General features: G+C 44.1%; 1 protein-coding gene across 4 annotated transcripts in view; it reads left to right on the forward strand.

Annotated features, from left to right (window-relative positions):
- Positions 1-16068: 16068 nt before the first annotated feature.
- The window catches only part of FXR1 (FMR1 autosomal homolog 1), a 32009-nt gene continuing 28876 nt past the window's right edge, over positions 16069-19201 (forward strand). The window contains exons 1-2 of one of the 4 annotated variants that reach the window (XM_079977913.1): positions 16069-16087; positions 16468-16567. In XM_079977913.1, the coding sequence (XP_079834039.1) occupies positions 16517-16567 (51 nt within the window). In that variant the 5' untranslated portion in view covers positions 16069-16087; positions 16468-16516. Of the gene's footprint in view, positions 16088-16293; positions 16568-19201 lie in introns of those variants that run through there. The other 3 variants (XM_079977914.1, XM_079977912.1, XM_079977915.1) reach the window with 3 other exon arrangements.

The raw sequence follows: 19201 nt of genomic DNA on the forward strand, positions 1-19201 counted from the left end.
CCTTTACCTTTACCTTTATGGTAGTTTTTGTTATGTGAATGGTGCAATGGACTCCCTGGGTTATGTGAACACTCCCCCCCCCCCCCAGGGTCCACAGACTGTCAACTGGCAGTGACTGTCTTAGAGGCTTTTGTTGTGAGGGGCTGTTGATATTGTTTTTTTGTATCTTTATTTTAGATCTTATTGTGATTCCTGTGGAAATTGTTCGGTTTGGTTGTGTATTTTTTAATGTTGTATCTATTGTTTATTAATGCTTTTGTTATGTTGCAGCTATGTATTTTTTCATGTTGTAAGAGCCTTGAGCATGGTTTTAACTATGGAAAGGCAGAACACTAATAACATTATGTATGTATGTATGTATGTATGTATGTATGTATGATTGTGAAATATTGCAGATCGTGAGAACTTTTAAACTTTGGTTTTATTGTGGAAGCTTTATTTATGTTGTGCTTAATATATATTTTATCTCTGTTTGCAGCTGCAAATTGTCTTGTAAACATAATACATTGCTGAACATGCCCTAGGTGGCAGCAGCAGAATGAAATATTAGTGGGGAAAGGAGAAATGTTTTCCCCCTGATTAATTCAAATGCCCATTAATAAAATAAAAAGAGTGTGAGAGAAAGAGTGATATACACACACACACACACACACACTTGGGAGGTATTCTGAGCTCCATAAGAGATTGTTTTAAACTAGCCAGCATTTAACCCTATGCTTGCTGATATTCAATTTTTAACGTTGATGCATTTTCGGTCAAAATCTGGAATAATAGAAATAAAACGCTTTGTCCTCAGATTGGTTTTAAATTCTGTAGCTCAACTCTGAAGCATTTAAACAATGATAAAGTGGGAGAGGAAGTGTCTGTGGGGCCAGGGGTTGCCAGTTTAGCCAGCTCTATAGTTATGTGTGTATGTAAAACATTTTTACCTTGTTATTCATTGCAAAAGGAACTTCCAGTTCAGGTTACTAGTTAAAGCATAAATAAAATATATAAACAGCCACTGAAAGCAGGTAGATCACGACCAGAGTGCTCCAGTTGGACATTAAACTCCAGGAAAAGCTTCGGCAAATAATCAGGTCTTTAACTGGCACCAGAAATTCAGCAGCATCAGGCCTTCTCAGTACAGTGGTACCTCAGGTTAAGTACTTAATTCGTTCCGGAGGTCCGTACTTAACCTGAAACTGTTCTTAACCTGAAGCACCACTTTAGCTAATGGGGCCTCCTGCTGCTGCCACGCCGCCAGAGCCCGATTTCTGTTCTCATCCTGAAGCAAAGTTCTTAACCTGAAGCACTATTTCTGGGTAAGCGGAGTCTGTAACCTGAAGCGTATGTAACCTGAGGTACCACTGTAGTGGCATCCACCCTGAGGAACGCCTTCCCATCCTATGCCAAACAGATAAAACAAGTATTTGAGTTTTATTAGTTTTATCAGAAGACATCTGAAGGCAGCACTGTTCAGGGAAGTTATTAATGGTTGATGTTTTATTGCGTTTTTAATTCTTTGCTGGGAGCTGCAGCAGAGTGGCTGGGTGGCATATAAATAATAAATTTATTATTGTTATTATTGGCACCAGTTGTATCGCAGAGGGGAAGGAGTTCCAAAGCTGGGGTGTCCCCTCTGAGGAGGTTCTCGTGTGTGGCTGCCATTGAACTTCAGAAAAAGGTTGCACTGCTGAGATCTCCTGGCTGATCTGTTTTTGCAGGCTCCTTTATAGGGGAGCAGGCAGGTAACCAGGCCCCAAGTTGTTTAGGACTTTCAGCTAGTACAGTGATACCTCGGGTTAAGAACTTAATTCGTTCTGGAGGTCCGTTCTTAACCTGAAACTGTTCTTAACCTGAGATACCACTTTAGCTAACGGGGCCTCCCGCTGCTGCCATACTGCCGCCACACGATTTCTGTTCCCATCCTGAAGCAAAGTTCTTAACCCGATGTACTATTTCTGGGTTAGCGGAGTTTGCAACCTCAAGTGTCTGTAACCCGAGGTACCGCTGTACAAGAATGGTCTCTGTAGCATTTTGACAGCCAGTGCAATTCTTTCACAACTGGTGTTACATGTGTACAAACATCTGGGATGTAGCTGCAGCATTCTCCAATTACCGTCAGATTTCAGCCCCATGTGGAGTGCATTATAGTAATCCAATCCATGGGTCGTGAGACAGAGCAATCATGAGGCGGAGTGAGTTAGCCACCTCAGACAGCGTTTGGAGGGACAGAGCTGTGTGGGCTGCAAAGCCTGCCCAGGTCATAGCTAGGCTGCTTCCCTCAGGTGCAGTGGAGGTTGTTGTCTCATTGCCAGGGTTGAAGTAAGAGTCAGCTGTCATCCTGGTCCGCTTCTATGCAAGGGATAACCATAGAGAAAAAGCAGCTGTGGTGTCTTTTGTCTATATCTGATATGGCCCTGACGGTCTCTCCATGACCCAACTTGCTGTAGTTGATCAGGATTCCAGGTAAAAGGGCCAAGAATGGAAGGAAAAGGAGACAGGAGAGACTGTAGCATTGGGAGACTTCACAGAAAATTGATTTTTTATTTGGCTTTGAACTTGGCACCCTTATTGGGAATATGCAGGGTGTCATTCTCTTACATCTGAGTTACCTGCAGCTGCCCTGACAAGACGAGGAATGAGGGACCATGAGGGAAAGGCATGGTTGACCCTGTGTGTACTAAAAGCACAGCTCAGAACACTCTGCATCCACATTGCAGAATATTCTGTGGCCATGTGTTGAGCTTGCATGGGGAATCAAGAATGCAGGAATCTGCATGAGATGCTGTTATGTACTGAGTTGAATAGGATCCAAAATGCAGCAGTCTGATTGGTCCTAGAACAATAGGATCGAAAATGCAGCAGTCTGATTGGTCCTAGAACAATAGGATTCAGAATGCAGCAGCCTGATTGGTCCTAGAACAATGCAGCTGTATGATTGGTCTGCAGGAGCCACCCATCCAGCTCCAGATGGAAGTGAATCTACAACCTGATTGGCCTACAGGAGAATTCCGGAATTAGCCAATCACGTGCAGCCCATTGTGTAAATAATGTATATAAAGCAGATACTTTGGGAGGGGGGGGGACTTTCATTCCTCCTCACCACTATGAGCTGAATAAAGAGCATGAAATCCACTCTCGACTCTGAGTATATTTCAGATGCCATACATGCTTCTGGCACGACAGGAAGCCTTGGCAGAGGCACCCACCAAGCCCGAGTTTCCTGTATGATAGAACAAATTCCTTGTGGCATGTGGAATGTGGCGTATTCATTGCTTGCCCTGGCCCAGGAGAATGGTGTTGTTCTGTTGTCAATGCAAGACTTAGTAGTCCTCTTTCTCCTCTGGGATGTGTACACACTCAACTGTGTAGCACAAAAATGTAGCTAAAAATCCTTCATCCTCATCCTCAAGGCGCTGCTTTAGGTCTTGATTTCTAGATCCTGGGTGTACTTGGAAACTCCCCTTGATTAGGTTATCCATGCCTTTACCTCCCTGCACATGCCTCAGCTGAATGAAGAAGGAAGTGGCAATTCCAATATTGAAATACGCCCACATACGTCATTGGATAAAAAGGTAAAGGTACCCCTGCCCGTATGGGCCAGTCGTGTCTGACTCTAGGGTTGTGCGCCCATCTCACTTAAGAGGCCGGGGGCCAGCGCTGTCCGGAGACACTTCCGGGTCACGTGGCCAGCGTGACAAAGCTGCATCTGGCGAGCCAGCACAGCACATGGAAACGCTGTTTACCTTCCCACCAGTAAGCGGTCCCTATTTATCTACTTGCACCCGGGGGTGCTTTCGAACTGCTAGGTTGGCAGGCGCTGGGACCGAGCAACGGGAGCGCACCTCACTGCGGGGATTCGAACCGCTGACCTTTCGATCGGCAAGTCCTAGGCACTGAGGCTTTTACCCACAGCGCCACCCACATCCCGGTACGTCATTGGATAGGTGTAGATAAATCCCCCATTGCTGGGTCCACCTTTCAGAAGGACACATAGCAGGGTAATGCAGACTCAATCTGCAATGCACTTTTATTTTCAGAATGAAACCAGTTTCTCAAGAGATGTTTTTCACTGACAAAAGAGATGCTGTAAATCTTGATTTCATGTTGACTACTTAAAAAAAATCCCCTGAAGTACTCAGTCTGTCTTGATTTTAAAATAAAATGTTGTATGTATGCAACCTTGTTTACTTCTTCCGATCTTTGTGGATACCATTCTGCCCTTCCCAGTATTATGGAATTAGGGAGAACTGAAACTTCCTGGGAGGAGAAAGAGAGACACACACACACATAGAGAGAGAAAGCTTAAAAACAGTAAAGCAAGAATGACAGGATTTTCATGCCACTGAAAGATTATCTTCTTTACATTTATAACTCTCATCATGAGTAGATTGTTGGATTGTATGTTCCAGCTTTTTTTCAAGAGACATTTAGAACTTCAAATGCTGCAACAAATTAATTTGCAAGATAGAGACAATAATGAGGGATTCCATTTCAAGACACGTCTGTGAAACGTTATGAAAGCTTAAAAAGGAAAGGAAGAAGCGTGAACTGGCAGTCATCATTTACTAATATAAGGGAAAGCTACTGAAGATGCAAAAGCAAGAGCAGTTGAAGCTTCTTCTTCTTAATCCAAAGAGGAAACCGAACTGAGAAAGCATAATCAGATGCTACCCTCTTAACAATGTTCTAGGCAACGGAACAAGTTTTATATTAAGGGGGAAAGGACAGACAAACCTTGGGACTTCAAATGTAATGGGATTATTTTAAGGAATTTTTTCAAAAACTTTTTTGTACAGGAGACATGTAAAATGCTTTTGATATTTTCTCAACTATATTCATTGAGTTTGCAATATCACTATTGCTTACTAAAGCTGTTATAGATATGCCTTCAGACCTTCATTCTGCTTTTGCTTTGATAACGCCTTTTTTATAAAAAAGCTCTTTCTAGGATATGTCTATACTGGTCGACAAGCCTATCATTTAAATTGGGAAGGGAGCCCATCTAGGAGAAAAAAACTCTGATCCAAAACTTCCGCTGACTTGCAAGATATCCTCGGCAGAAGAAGTGGCTAAGGAGAAAATCGTACAAATCCAGAGTGGAATACCTAAAGCAGTTGGATGGTGCCTTGTATACCTCCTTCTGGCAACTCATGCAGCCAAGCTGGAGCCAGTGGAACGATGCACTCCCCCTGCACTCCTCTTCCTCCGCCAGTGGCTGGAGCCAAATGTATTGCTCTGCTCTCCTTTGGACCTCATCAGCGATGCCAAAAGGGGAGTCTTGTTAACTGGGCAGCCTAGTACCTTCATACACACTGCCTGTGTGTGTGTGTGTGTGTGTGTGTGTAACTTCAGTACTGCTAAAAACAATGCAGAAAGCAGCAGTAAAGAGTCACCAAGTCTCTGCAGCCGCAGTGGGTGCTGTGATTCTTCCACCTCCGGAGGCACACTCCATTGTCTCTCGAGACAGATGGATGTCAACAACAACTTCCCTATTTAGCTGGAATAACCATTATTTTTAAAGATCTGTCCCCCCAAAAAAACCCAGTGACCTGTGGGTACAGGGGTCAAATCACGCAGGTTTCCATTATATAGTTTATTAAATGTATAATGTGGATCAGAGTGTAAGGTACACTCCTCCAGTGTGGTGTAGTGGTTAAGAGCGGTGGACTCATAATCTGGTGAACCGGGTTCACGTCTTTGCTCCTCCACATGCAGCTGCTGGGTGACCTTGGGCTAGTCACAATTCTTTGAAGTCTCTCAGCCTCACTCACCTCACAGAGTGTATGTTGTGGGGGAGGAAGGGAAAGGAGAATGTTAGCCGCTTTGAGACTCCTTCGGGTAGTGATAAAGCGGGATATCAAATACATACTCTTCTTCTTCTATCATATTGTAACACACCGCCCCACTCTCCAAGCAGTATGAGATTCCAGGGGACTTCCGGGTTGGCGCCTCCGGCAATGGCTGAGCTCCTCCGATCGGGAGGAACTTACTCCGTGAAAAACAGGGTCTGGCCACCACGGTGAAGGCGGAGACCCATTGAAATCACAAGCGGGAGAAAGCTTGTGAACCTGGGATTCGGCTGGCACCTTTTGCGCCTCCCCTACTCATGGGGAAACCCTGTTTTGGGGATCCGGAGCGACGTGGGGTGAGTGGCGCGGTGCTTTGAATCGACTGCTTCTTTCACGGAGTGAAGCCGCATTGCTGTTACTGGAGAGCGCTGACTTTTTTCTTTGGACAATTGGATTTTAAACAACTACCCATGAGTAGAACGGAAAATTGGATCTTTAAGTACCTTAATTTGGCGCCGAAGCGGGAAGGTCATAAACAGGAAGTCCGCCTCCCGCTTTTGTAAATAGACTGAAGCAAAGACATTACAAGCTAAAGTCTTTGAAAGCTTTTGACAAAGGATTAAATCTCCATCGGTTAAAAATACAAAACCCCCCTTGGAAGCAGGTGAAGAGGGGGGAAATTTTGAACTTAGTAAGCCTGCAGGAGTGAGGGGAAAATCAAATTACCACAGCTCTGAACCTGGGAACAGGCTGCCAGATGACGTTTGGGGAAAGTTTATTGACTGAACGGATTTGACAGCTAGCTAAAATAAGAGTAAGATACTGTTTCCATTGTCCTCTTCTGCATTTAAAATGGAGGAAAAAGTAACTGAAAATCAAAACTATGTTTACTGCTTGAGTTGTGCTTGAAAGAACTGATACAAGTGGAGACTGTTTCCCTCTAGAGGGCACCTTTGAAATTGTTATAGGAGTGTAACTGAGAGGTCTCCAGCTGCAAGATAAGGATTCTGAGAACCAGAGACTGACCTTGGACCATTCAAAATGTTACTGTGACTGCATTATGTAAGATAAACTATTTTCTGGAAGAGCTTCATAAAAAGACAGATGACATGACTTTTAAAATTGATAATTTGGAACAGAATGTGACTAATTTGAGACAAAAAGTGAGCACCAACACAGAAATAATTCAGGACCTGGCACAGGAACCTACTTTGGCAGAACAAATGGTGGAGGAAAAGGAGAAAGTCGTTGTTTTTGAACCTAAAATAACACAAGCGGGATCCTTAGTTCTACAGAAGCAAATTGAGGACTATAAATTGAGGCCTTTTATGATTGAATCTAGAAAAAGCCAGATTTTGAGGATTGGATCCCGGCTTGGACTGAAGAAGGAAAGTTGGAAAGATCCCTCTATCCAGGGATTAATTGACTTTTGGGACATGGACTTGGATTTGGAGGAGATTGAAGTTTTGGGGGCCTTTGGATTTGGAGGAATCTTGAAATACGTCCTGAAACACTGTATAGACCCTAGCTTCAACTATGGAAATTTGGCTGAACTGTCCAGAAGGAATAAAAGTATTGTTAGGATGGAGTTCTCTCAAGATTTGCTCTCTAGCATTAAAGAATATGAAGATCTGCAGAAGGGACCTGGAAAAGAGTTAAGAGCCTCGGACATAAGATCTCCAGGTTGATGGACTATATGGAATTGACGGAAAGGACTGGCAGAATGCGAAACCAGGGAGAGGAGTTGATGGAAGAAGATTGGAAAACTTAAAGTTTATATATAGAAACATCGCAAAATTAATGAGTGATAGAAAAATGGTGGATTGATACTTTATGGATTTAGCAGAAATGTTATAAGGAGTTAAGCATATAGAAGTATTTTAGTTTTAATGTTAAAATAAGGTTAAATATATATATATATGTTATTTATAATATGATAGAGAATAGAGAAAGATGGAAATGATTTGCTGAAATAACTAGTAGAAGTGGAATACAAAAAGGGAGGTGAGAGGAGGTCGAGGAAACAAGGGAATGAAAGAAAGAGTATCGAAAAGGGGTGATGTATTTTTTAATTTTTTTTAAATAGTTTTTGTTTTGTTTTATTTAGGGTTAGGGTTAGGGAGTGGGTTTGATTTAGTTTAGTTTAATGTGTTTAGTTTAATGGGTTTAGGTTGTGTTTTGTATTGTTTATATATTGTATTGTATTGTCTTTTTTTCCTCTTTTGTTTTTTCTCTTCTGTCTTTTTTCCTTTTAAAAGTAATAAATATTATTTTGGATAAAACAGACTGCTCTGCTCTGCCTATCCCCCCAGCTTGTAAAACTGACACTTTTTCCTGTTTGCTTACCTCAATGCCCACTGCAATTCTGCCCCTCCCTCCTCAAACTCTGGCCTTTTGTTTCTGCTACATGTCACATTAGGGAAGGGCTTTCCTCATTTTCCCTTGAGGGGGTGGGCCTGAGAGTCTCTGTTCAGGGCTTGGAAATTATTAGCTTCGTTCCTCCCACACTCAGCAAACTATGCCAGGCTGGGATGGCTTCTTAGGATAAGCCGAATCATAGAATTGGAAGGGACCCCAATGGTCATCTAGTCCTAGCCTCTGCAATGCAGGAATCTCACTAAAGCAGGCAAAGGCCCTCCAGATGTTTTGGGACTACAACTCCCATCAGGACCAGTGGCCAGGGATGATGGGAATTGTAGTCTCAAGCCATCTGGAGGGCTGAGTTTGCCTATGCCTGCACTAAAGCATCCATGACGATGGCCATCCAACCTCTGCTTAAAAACCTCCAAGGAAGGAGAGTCCACAACGTCCTGAGGGAGATTGTTCCACTGTCGAACAGCTCTTATTGTCAGAAATCCAGCAGAGTTTGGCACAGTTTAACCAAACCTTGATTATTTCTAACTTTTACTAAATCCAGGAATTATGGGGAGGATTTGGCACCCAAGAATTTATGGGATCCTCCTTCTTGTTGTTTAGTTGTTTAGTCATGTCCGACTCTTCGTGACCCCATGGACCAAAGCACGCCAGGCACTCCTGTCTTCCACTGCCTCCTGCAGCTTGGTCAAACAGGCTGGTAGCTTCGAGAACACTGTCCAACCACCTCGTCCTCTGTCATCCCCTTCTCCTTGTGTCCTCCATCTTTCCCAACATCAGGGTCTTTTCCAGGGAGTCTTCTCTTCTCATGAGGTGGCCAAAGTACTGGAGCCTCAGCTTCACGATCTGTCCTTCCAGTGAGCACTCAGGGCTGATTTCCTTAAGAATGGATAGGTTTGATCTTCTTGCAGTCCATGGGACTCTCAAGAGTCTCCTCCAGCACCATAATTCAAAAGCATCAACTCTTTGGCCATCACCCTTCTTTATGGTCCAGCTCTCACTTCCATACATCACTACTGGTGATGGGTTTGATCTTCTCAAGAGTCTCCTCCAGCACCATAATTCAAAAGCATCAATTCTTTGGTGATCAGCCTTCTTTATGGTCCAGCTCTCACTTCCATACATCACTACTGGGAAAACCATAGCTTTAACTATACGGACCTTTTTCGGCAAGGTGATGTCTCTGCTTTTTAAGATGGTGTCTAGGTTTGTCATTGCTTTTCTCCCAAGAAGCAAATGTCTTTTAATTTCGTGACTGCTGTCACCATCTGCAGTGATCATGGAACCCAAGAAAGTAAAATCTCTCACTGCCTCCATTTCTTCCCCTTCTTTTTGCCAGGAGGTGATGGGACCAGTGGCCATGATCTTAGTTTTTTTGGTGTTGAGCTTCAGACCATATTTTGCACTCTCCTCTTTCACCTTTGTTAAAAGGTTCCTCCTCACTTTCTGCCATCAAGGTTGTGTCATCTGAATATCTGAGGTTGTTGATATTTCTTCCGGCAATCTTAATTCCGGTTTGGGATTCATTCAGTGCCCCCCTCCAATTTATAGCAATATGTTCCAGGTTTTTGTTTATTTTTTTAAATGCAGTCTCAGAAGCCTGCAATTTTGAGTGGAACATCATTTTTTGTTTATCCAAAAGGGTAGTCACACACACCTCTCCACTGTGGGGCAACTTGGGGCAGGTGTGGTTTTGAAAGGGGGATATGGCTGCTGAGAAAAGGGTTAAGCACTTCCTCCCTTGCAACTGCTCTGTCCTGTCCAAAATGTCAGCTTTCTAATTCTTCTTTTTCATTCAACCCCCCCCAACCTCACAAAAACAGGCATGTAACATATAGTTTCCCTCCAAGTTTTAAGGTACACATCTTTTCTACAGTTAAAGGAATGAAGAGCCCTTACTGTAACTGAGTTGGCAGATTCTTCAGCTCAGATTACAGGCGGACCTGTGTGTGAGAGAGGATCAGCAGTGAAAGTCCACAAGACTTTATCCTAATTTTATCAGATTACTTCCCCTGAAACTCTTCTTTTGAAGTGCTCTTCAACAGAAGAACAAATGGGGAAGACATCAATGCTTCATAAAGCTGAAAGCTTCTCCCTGGGGTAATTGAAATATTTCTTATCAAAGGATTGATAAGATCAGGTTGCAGCTGTAACAAAGAAGAAACAGATAAAGCCAAGTGGAAATCGGTAAGACAGCGCTGGTGGTACAAGCCTATTGAAGATGGTCGAGCTAATTAGAATCTATAACTCAGGACATTCCATTACATGCTGGGCAAATGACCCTGTAAGTTTCAAGTCTATCTGCTACATTAAAAAAAAAAAAAGTTCAGATGTAGAAATAATAATGTGGCTGATGGATTCTGTATCCTTGAATGAGCATCACCAACCAGAGGTCTGGGTATCTGGCAAATTTCTTTTAAAATAAGGTCCTTTGAGTTCAATATATGCATCTATCTTCACCAATGTTTAAAAACCTTCTAAAAATTTCACACAGAGCTTTCTGAGAACCAGTGTTCAAAAGAAGGGGGGCAATGAAACATAATAAAGTTTTACCAAAAAAAAAAAAAAAAAGGAAGTTGGGGGAAAATTCCCATTAAAGGCTGAGGTAGTTTAAATTGGGTAAAAGAAGCAGAATTGATCTAACAAAAATACAGGGTTTTAAATATATATATATAAAGCAGAGACTGACTTAGGGAACATTTTAAATTACAGCAGGACGTGGCCCTTGCTGCACCTGTAATTCAGACTTAAACATGTGTGGAGATTTCCAAATTGCTTCTCAACAGGTATATTTGTAGGGTTCTCGAGGATTATTATGAAGCCCTAGATATGGATACATTATCTTGACTTTTGTTTGTCAAAGTTATCCTTTGTCCTCACTTTAGGTTGGTGTGGTCCAGAGGACACATTATTGGATACAGTGTAATAATAATAGATTAGTTATACTCCACCCATCTGACTGCATTGTTCCAATCACCCTGGGAAGCCTGCAACATGAGATATCAAAAATTAAAAGCTTCCCGATATCAGATGTCTTTGGAAAGTTATATAGTTGTTTATCTGTCTGAAATCTGATGGGAGGGCGTTCCACAGGGTGGGTGCCACTACCAAGAAGGCCTTCTGTCTGGTTCCTTGTAACTTTACTTCTCGTGGTGAAGGAAGAAGAAGAAGAAGAGGAGGAGGAGGAGGAGGAGGAGTTTGGATTTGATATCCCGCTTTATCACTACCCGAAGGAGTCTCAAAGCGGCTAACAATCTCCTTTCCCTTCCTCCCCCACAACAAGCACTCTGTGAGGTAAGTTAGGCTGAGAGACTTCAGAGAAGTGTGACTGGCCCAAGGTCACCCAGCAGCTGCATGTGGAGGAGCGGGGAATCAAACCCGGTTCACCAGATTTCGAGTCCACCGCTCTTAACCACTATACCACACTGGCTCTGGGAACCTCCAGAAGGCCCTCAGAGGTGAACCTCTGTGTCTGGATGGCTGAACGATGGCAAAACTCTCATTTCTATGGTCTTCCTTGGTAGCTTTGAACGAGTCATCCACTCTTTCAGCCTCAGTTCTTCATCTGCTAAATATGAAGTATAGGTGATCTCACGAAATATTTCTTGGCACCCAAGACTGTGTACACATTACCCTTTACTCCAGCTCTAAATGCTTGAAAGATAAGGGGTGGGCAAGCCTCCATTGCCCTGTGGTAATTCAATTTTGGGGGAAGGATAGGCTAGAAATGTCTTCCATGATAGTTATCTATGCAGAGGGAGGGTTTGGGATTATTATTTTTAGGAGGAATATTAAGTCAGGTGAACTCCCATCTTTCGATGTAGTGCAGCCCATGCACAGGTCCACCATATCAGGTTGAAAACATGCCATACATTTAAAGACTTTTGTAAAGTAATTTCCCCCAAAGGATCATAGGAAGTGTAAAGGTACGTTAAGGGTGCTGAGAATTATAGCTCTGTGAGGTGTAAACTATAGTTCTCCAGATTCTTTTGGGGTGGGGTGCTTTAAATGTATGTTCCAAAAACGTGGAATATGAATCAGCAAATTTTACAAAACAGTGACTGCTCTCCAAAGAAGCAGCCATGTGGGGAGAAACATAATTGCTTTTGTCCTTCTCTGGACAAAGGAGCACCCTCATACATCATTTTATGCTCCATCATTTGTTTATTTATATACTGCTCTTTAAAAAAATTAACAAATCCCAGGGTAGTTGTCATAACAATGCCTATTGTATTACTAAAATTACTCCAATCTGAATGGTCACTCTCCAACTGCAAAATAAGTCTCGTGCCTTATCTTATTGGGCTGCTGTAGAAACCAGCACGGGAACAGCCCTATGAAGTCCACCTCGACACTTCATATTTTACAGTTGGGAAACTGAGCCTGAAATACATCTTTCTTGATGGCAAAATTTCCTTACCGCCCACCAGTGCTCAATGGAAGGATTCAGCTTGTGCCGTAGAACCCCCTACCGCCCACCTAGAATCCTGAAACACCCACTAGTGAGCGGTAGGGACCAGGCTGACAACCCCTGATCTAGTGTCACATTGTATATTGCACTTCAAACGTTTCATTTGCAGCTGTATAGCTGAGTCTTTATACCACTTTAACAGCCATAGTCCCCCCCCCCCCCAGAATCCTGGGAACGATAGCGTGTTAAGGGTGCTAGGAATTATAGCTTTGTGAGTGGCAGTTCCTAACCACTCTCTACAGTTCCCAGGATTCCTTGGGGAAAGCAGTGCTTTAAATACATACTACGGATGTGGCCGTGGAAGTTCACAGAAATTGTAAGATTTGCCCCTAAAGTTCCTAGGCCTCTGGATCATGCTGACTTTTCTCAAAGGGAAGATTGTCACATATATAACATGCACACAGAAATATATTTTCAGCTCTTTTTTCTCTTGCACTGCCCTGTATTCTCTTTTGTCCTTTCTATTATTCATTGTCCATCTCATTTCTGCCTTCTCATGTCTCTTTTCTCCCTCCTCTCATTAGTCTCCTACTAGCCCAGTTTTATTAATAACGTTTTAATGTATTCAGCATCTAATACTCGGCCATTTCTCTCCTACAGTCTTCACTAACATTTCCCATGCTGGAAAAAGACTTTTGCTTGGAAGTACCAATTCTACCCAGCAGGGGGAGGGGAAATCCCAGTGTTTCGGAGACAGGCTGAAAACCCAGTTAGCTAGGATTATTATGGAATGTGGTACAAATTGCAGTTTGGAGCAGACTCTAACCTCAGAGCTCAAAGGATGCAAAAGAAACCCTGTGGAATTGGAGAATACAATTTATAACTTTGTTGGCAGATGACCTGGAACATTTGACAGCAGGGCAAATTCAGTTTAGTTTATAAACAGAGCAGTCTTGGTGCTTAATTTTTATTGCGGCTATATCACCACAATCACTAATGCATTTTCTGCTCCTTATTCTGTGATTAAGGATGCAGATGATTAGAGTTGTGTTTTTTTTACTAGTGCTTCACATTACTGCCAATCATAAAGTGAAATAAAATCTGGAGATTAGAAATCATGAAATATTTGTGCATGTGTGAACCAGGTCCAAGCATTGAATAACCCATAGATATCCAGACATGTACAAGCGTATGTGCACCATTGGCCATTTTAGGTATATTACTGCCCCGTGTTGCTTCTCAGTCCCACAAATGGCTGTTGACTGGTTGTCAACAATAATGCCGCTTAAAAATTATTTCATCCCACTGAAACCAATCTATGGGTTCCAAGAAGCATTCCAGATGCATACTGAAACAATCCTTTCCCTACCAGCCTGCTTAAATCTATGGAAATTCTTTGGAAAGGGGTAGGCCTTGCTCCTTTTAGGCAGAACATGGGTGAGAACAAGTCTGAGAACCCTGAGAATCAGGCTGCTTGTTGACTTAAATCCTATTATTTCAGGGAAAGAGTGTTGTGCATCAGTCTACTGAGTCACATTCAGTCACATGTACATTAATCATGTAAACTTAAAAAGGATTTGGTATAATCAACGTTTCAAGCTTCAATTGTTCTGTGTTGCTCCTTCCTTAGCCCAGTCCCCTCAAAATGTTTTAATTTTTTCCCTGCAGCAGTAACTGGCCCTCCACATCAGCCTGTGAAATACACATTGCCTCCTAAACACTCCGGCATTTATATTTCCAGCACAAACAACTTTAATCAGGCAAATTCACATGTAGATTGCAGCACGCCAAGGTAAGCCTTATCATTATCGGTCCAGAAGTATGAATAATATTCCAAATATAGCCTTGTGGGTGCTTCTCGTGGCTCTGTCAATTTCTTTTTAAATTAGCAGAATCTTAGCAATTTCAAATCTTATGGCTTTTGTATTTTCAAAGGAAGAGTAGCTTTTCTGTTGTATGTCTAGGTGCAACCTGTATGCATTTCCACTGGGGACAATCTACCATAAATAGTTTGCAAAGAACTACCTGCAACATAGTCCCCCGCCTTTAAATTAAGCATTGTTACCTAATTAGTTTTTCATTGTCCCTGATAATAGCATTATAGGCCTGTTTTTATCTAATTCTTTTAAAGAATCTCTTATGGGTGGTCTAGAAATAAGACAAATAAATTTTTGGTTTACTTTTAACACACTTCAAATATATTTCTTGCGCCCACCATTGCATCATAGTGAACGGCAGGGAAGAAAACTAGTATGAAAGTAACAGTGGGCCTTATTGCAGCAAATATTCTTCTTTTTTATTATAATGTTGGCCTTTCCCCACTACTACTGCACCAGGAACCAGTGGCGTAGCGTGGGGGGTGCAGGGGGGCCCGGTCGCACCGGGCGCAACATCTGGGGGTTAGGGTTAGGGGGCACAAATCCACGGTTTGGGGGCGCAAATCCATGGGTTAGGAGGTGCAAATCCATGGGTTAGGGGGCGCAAATTACTTGCCTTGCCCCGGGTGCTGACAACCCACGCTACGCCACTGCCAGGAACTCTTAATGTGTGGTTAAAAAAAGCAGCATGTGCTCCGTGGAGTTCAATACCACTCTCCCTCAATGCTTTTCTTCTCTCAAGCTTTTCAGCTTTTTCTCATCTGTTTTACTTGAATTATTCTGATGGCATTTTGGTTTATGTCGGTTTAATTATTTGCAGGTTTTAGATTATTTCTGCGTGCACATTCGTATGGCCAGGAAGAGTGACCTCCGCAAAACGCTGCCAAGATGCTTCTGAGAGCCTCTTATTAAAGAAGTTTCAGAGTTTCGTGGCAGAGTATGGAGTACAACGCGCCCCTTGCAGTCGCAAAGTGCATGTATGCAAACATTGCGATGGATTTTGGTCGCCGATCTCAGGTGCGTTCAGTGAAAACAAACAAGGGAACACCATCATTGAAAAGCAGATCAGCTGGATCCGGACCCCGCCCCGCTTTCCCCCCTGGCTTTACACCCAGATTACATTCAGGTTTGGGGCTCTTGCCTCCATGTCCGGCTGGTGAACCTCTGGTCTCTGTACGCGGGTAGCCAACGACTCTTTAATCTTGCGTGTCAACAAAGCCAACCGCTCATTTGGGCCAGGGCGACTCTGCCCTCAGCTCGGCGTGTTTGCGCGCTCGCGCTTTGTCGCTGCGGCCGGCGGCAACTCCCGCGGCCCACCAGCGCGCGGGGACAGGCAGCACCTCTGCGTGCACGTCTGAACGCAGCTTATCTCCCGTCACGGGGCCAGCGACTGCGCCGAGGCCGCGCCTCTATAGATGTGGGCGCGCGGATCCCACCCTTGTTCCCCCCTTCGGGTTTGATTCAAGGCGCCTTTAAACAGCGTTTTTCCCCCCCACACGCCGCGCCCCCGCCTGCCAGGGCTTTCCTGGAGCAAACCGTCGCGTGAGGCGGCGTTTCTCCCGCGCGTGTGCGCGAAGAAGCGGGAGAAGGACGTCGTGAGAAGGAGGAGGCCGAGGCGGCGGTGCAGCAACCCCCGCTTAGTAGGAAAGGTAGCATAAAATAAGAACGAAACGCCCGCCTCTCCAAGGGAGCAAGGAAAACGAGCCCTCGTCACCCATCTTGTTTCTGCCGTTTCGCGGCCTGAGGAGGCGTCGCCCGCCCTTGAGGCGCGCGCGAGGCGGCGGCGGCGGCGGCGGCGGCGCTCAGGCCTGAGGGAGCGGAGATCCCTCCGCCTCCGTGAGTCGCCGGCGGCGGCTGAGACTCGAGGGCGGCGCCGCCCGCCCCTTGCCCTCCTTCTCCTCCTCCCGCCTGCTCCGCTCCTCCCTCGGCCCTGGGCCTGCGTCGGGTGTGAGGAAGGGGGGAAAGCCCCGAGGGCGCCCCGTCCCTCCCTCTTTCCCCTCCCTCCAGTCTCTCGCTCTCTCCCCCTCAGGTGGAGATAGTTTCTAGAAGCCCGTCCCGGCGTCCTTTGCGGCCCCAACATGGAGGAGCTGACGGTGGAAGTGCGCGGCTCCAACGGGGCCTTCTACAAGGTACGCCTCGCCCTCTCGCCGCCGGGAGCCCGGGGAGGAGCGGCCTCGGTGGGGGGGACGGGGACGGGGGACGGCCCGTTACTGCGGGGTTGGGGCCGGAGGGGTGGGCGGAAGGGCGGCCCTCGGCAGCCACCCTCGGAGCGGGGGAGACTTTGGCCCAGGCCGGAGCGGGCAGACAGTGGAAGGTTGAGCGGTTTCTTTTTTTGGGTGGGCGGGTGGGGAGGATAAAAGGTGTGTGAGGCGAGGGGTGCGGGGCGGTGTGGTGTGTGGCTTTGGGGAGGGGCTTGTGGGCGGGACACGGGTGAGGGGAGAGGTCGTGAGGAGAGCCCAAGTTCTGGGTGCGTTACGTGTCCCCGCAGTGTTGAGGTAACGCTTTTTCGTTTTGGACACTCCTGGAAAGCGGTGTAACGTGCGAAGGGGCTTCCCTTCGTTTCCCGGGCCAGGCCAGGCCAGGGCTGACTTTGGGAAGCACCTTGAGAAACCTCTTTTGGAGGGTTTTGTGTTGGAAGGCTTTTTTTTTTTTTTGGGCCTTGTTACCTTGATAAAAGTGGGGGGTGGGAAAGGGAGCTTCTGAATTTGATTTTACTGTGGTGTGTTCATTGTGTTCAGTGCCCCAAGTAGGACACGGGTGGGGTGGGGTGTTATGAGTCACTTGTGAGGGGTGGGGGGGTGCCCTCTGCTGTGAGTCAAAATACATTTTATATCCCTTTACTAATATTAGATTCAGGTCAGGCAGCATGGAGTCACACCTCTGGTGATAAGTAGACCCACCTCTGTGGTTTGGGTTTTAGAGAACATTTGTGCAAGCTAGGGCTAGAGGTAGCTTGAAAGGTGTGGGATTCTTCACCCAAAATGCAGGTTATTCTGTTTTAAATATGCTACTCCTTCATAAAGTTAGGAATGCACGACAACCGTAATACTTTTACAGACTCTTGAGTTTATTTATGTCACCAGAAAGCTTTCTTCACTGCCACCCTCTCTGGTATGCCAGGATGTTACAGGATCAATACAGAATACTCTCAGCTGTTGCTGTCAGTCTTTCTCCCTAAGCCAAGCCTTGGATGCTTGAAAATCCTAGACCTTTTTATGGCGTGAGGCCTCTGTTCCTCTACAGGAGCGCTGATAGGAGCCAGCATTGTGAATTACAGTTTTATCTGTGCACTGTGAAAGTTTTATTTATACTTAATCATAAATGTATGCTATTTACAGCAAAACTATTAACTATGTCTGTGTTTTGGGTGGGTGTTGTGGCAAGTATAACTCATGTAAATGTGATGGGAATTTAAAGTTTGTTGCTAGTTGACCTTCCATGCAATACCAATGGCAATTTTGTAAAACTTAAGGTGAGGGGGACTCCCTTGTACAGTAATAAAGTTTTGGAACTCTAATTACACTACATTTGCATTTTGTACTTGAATTCATATACTTATCAACATGGATCCTACTCTTCATCTGTGGAATAAAGAAATTTAAAGTCTTATATAAGCTTTACAAATATATCAGAATATAGGCAGTTCCTTTGTTCTAAAATTTATATATTTTCTCAGTAGGGCCTTTTTACTGGTTAGTGGTGTCAGGAATTTCTGAGAAGTATTTTGCCTGCCATTTTATTTCTTTATGACCTTGTGCAACATACCTGTGCCATACTTTAGTTTTGTGACTCCAGGAGTGTTGAAAGGCATATCTTAAGATATTTTCAAATGCAAAGTCATAGTAAAAATTTGGAATTCGTTTTTGTGATACGTGGATGACTTTTCAAAGACAGCAATTGCAGGCTTGATGAGAGATGTGATTTGACAACATCAGTTTATATGTAAGAAGGTTAAAATGTTCAAGTTTAGTGCCATGTTATGTGAAAGTTTTTCACTCAGCATTTTGAAAATTTTCTTCAACTTCAGTATGTACATGTGATGAAATTATGTTTATACTTTGCTGAATTCGTTTGGCCTTGAAGCTTCCTCGCTCAACTAGCACAAGCATTTATTTTTGAAGAAGTCAGTTTTCTATTCTGCTTTTTCATGTGTGCAGATGGGAGGAGGAGGAAAGTGTTGTTTTCAGAATGGTAAGTCTGATTTAAATAAAATCAACCTACTGGCAATAATAGTTGGAACTCCTTGTTGGTGGTAAAAGTAACACAAGGTCTCACTGAGACTGAATTTAATCAGTGATAATTGCTTCAGGCAGCCACATACCAGGCATATATGGTTATTATCATGGATCACATCACATTTTAAAATTGAACATTGCTTGGGCCTAGTTGCTGCTAACGTAAAGCCAGGATTTCTAAAGCATTTAAGACATCGCCTTTTAGCATTTGTGGAATTGTTAGCTACTGTTGTAAGTAGCCCTTTGCCTATAGGTGGGCCTGGGATCCAAGTTGAAAAGGTTCCGGATATTGAAAAGGCCGTGTAAGAATTGGAGAGCTTACAATTTTGATAGTTGGCAAATCTGAAAATTTATATGTTTAACTTACTCTTGGATTTCTTTTTTGTGATTTACCGTATATTGGCTAGTGACTATATATAAAAAATAAAAATGTGACTGGCACAAAAATAATTCCAAATCCTCCATTTGAATGCAGGCCATCCTGTTTTAATTTCCTGAATAACTCGGGGAGGATATATTGACAGAATG

Source organism: Podarcis cretensis (assembly GCF_951804945.1).
Source record: "Podarcis cretensis genome assembly, chromosome: 5".
In the NCBI taxonomy this organism is placed as follows: Eukaryota; Metazoa; Chordata; class Lepidosauria; order Squamata; family Lacertidae; genus Podarcis; species Podarcis cretensis.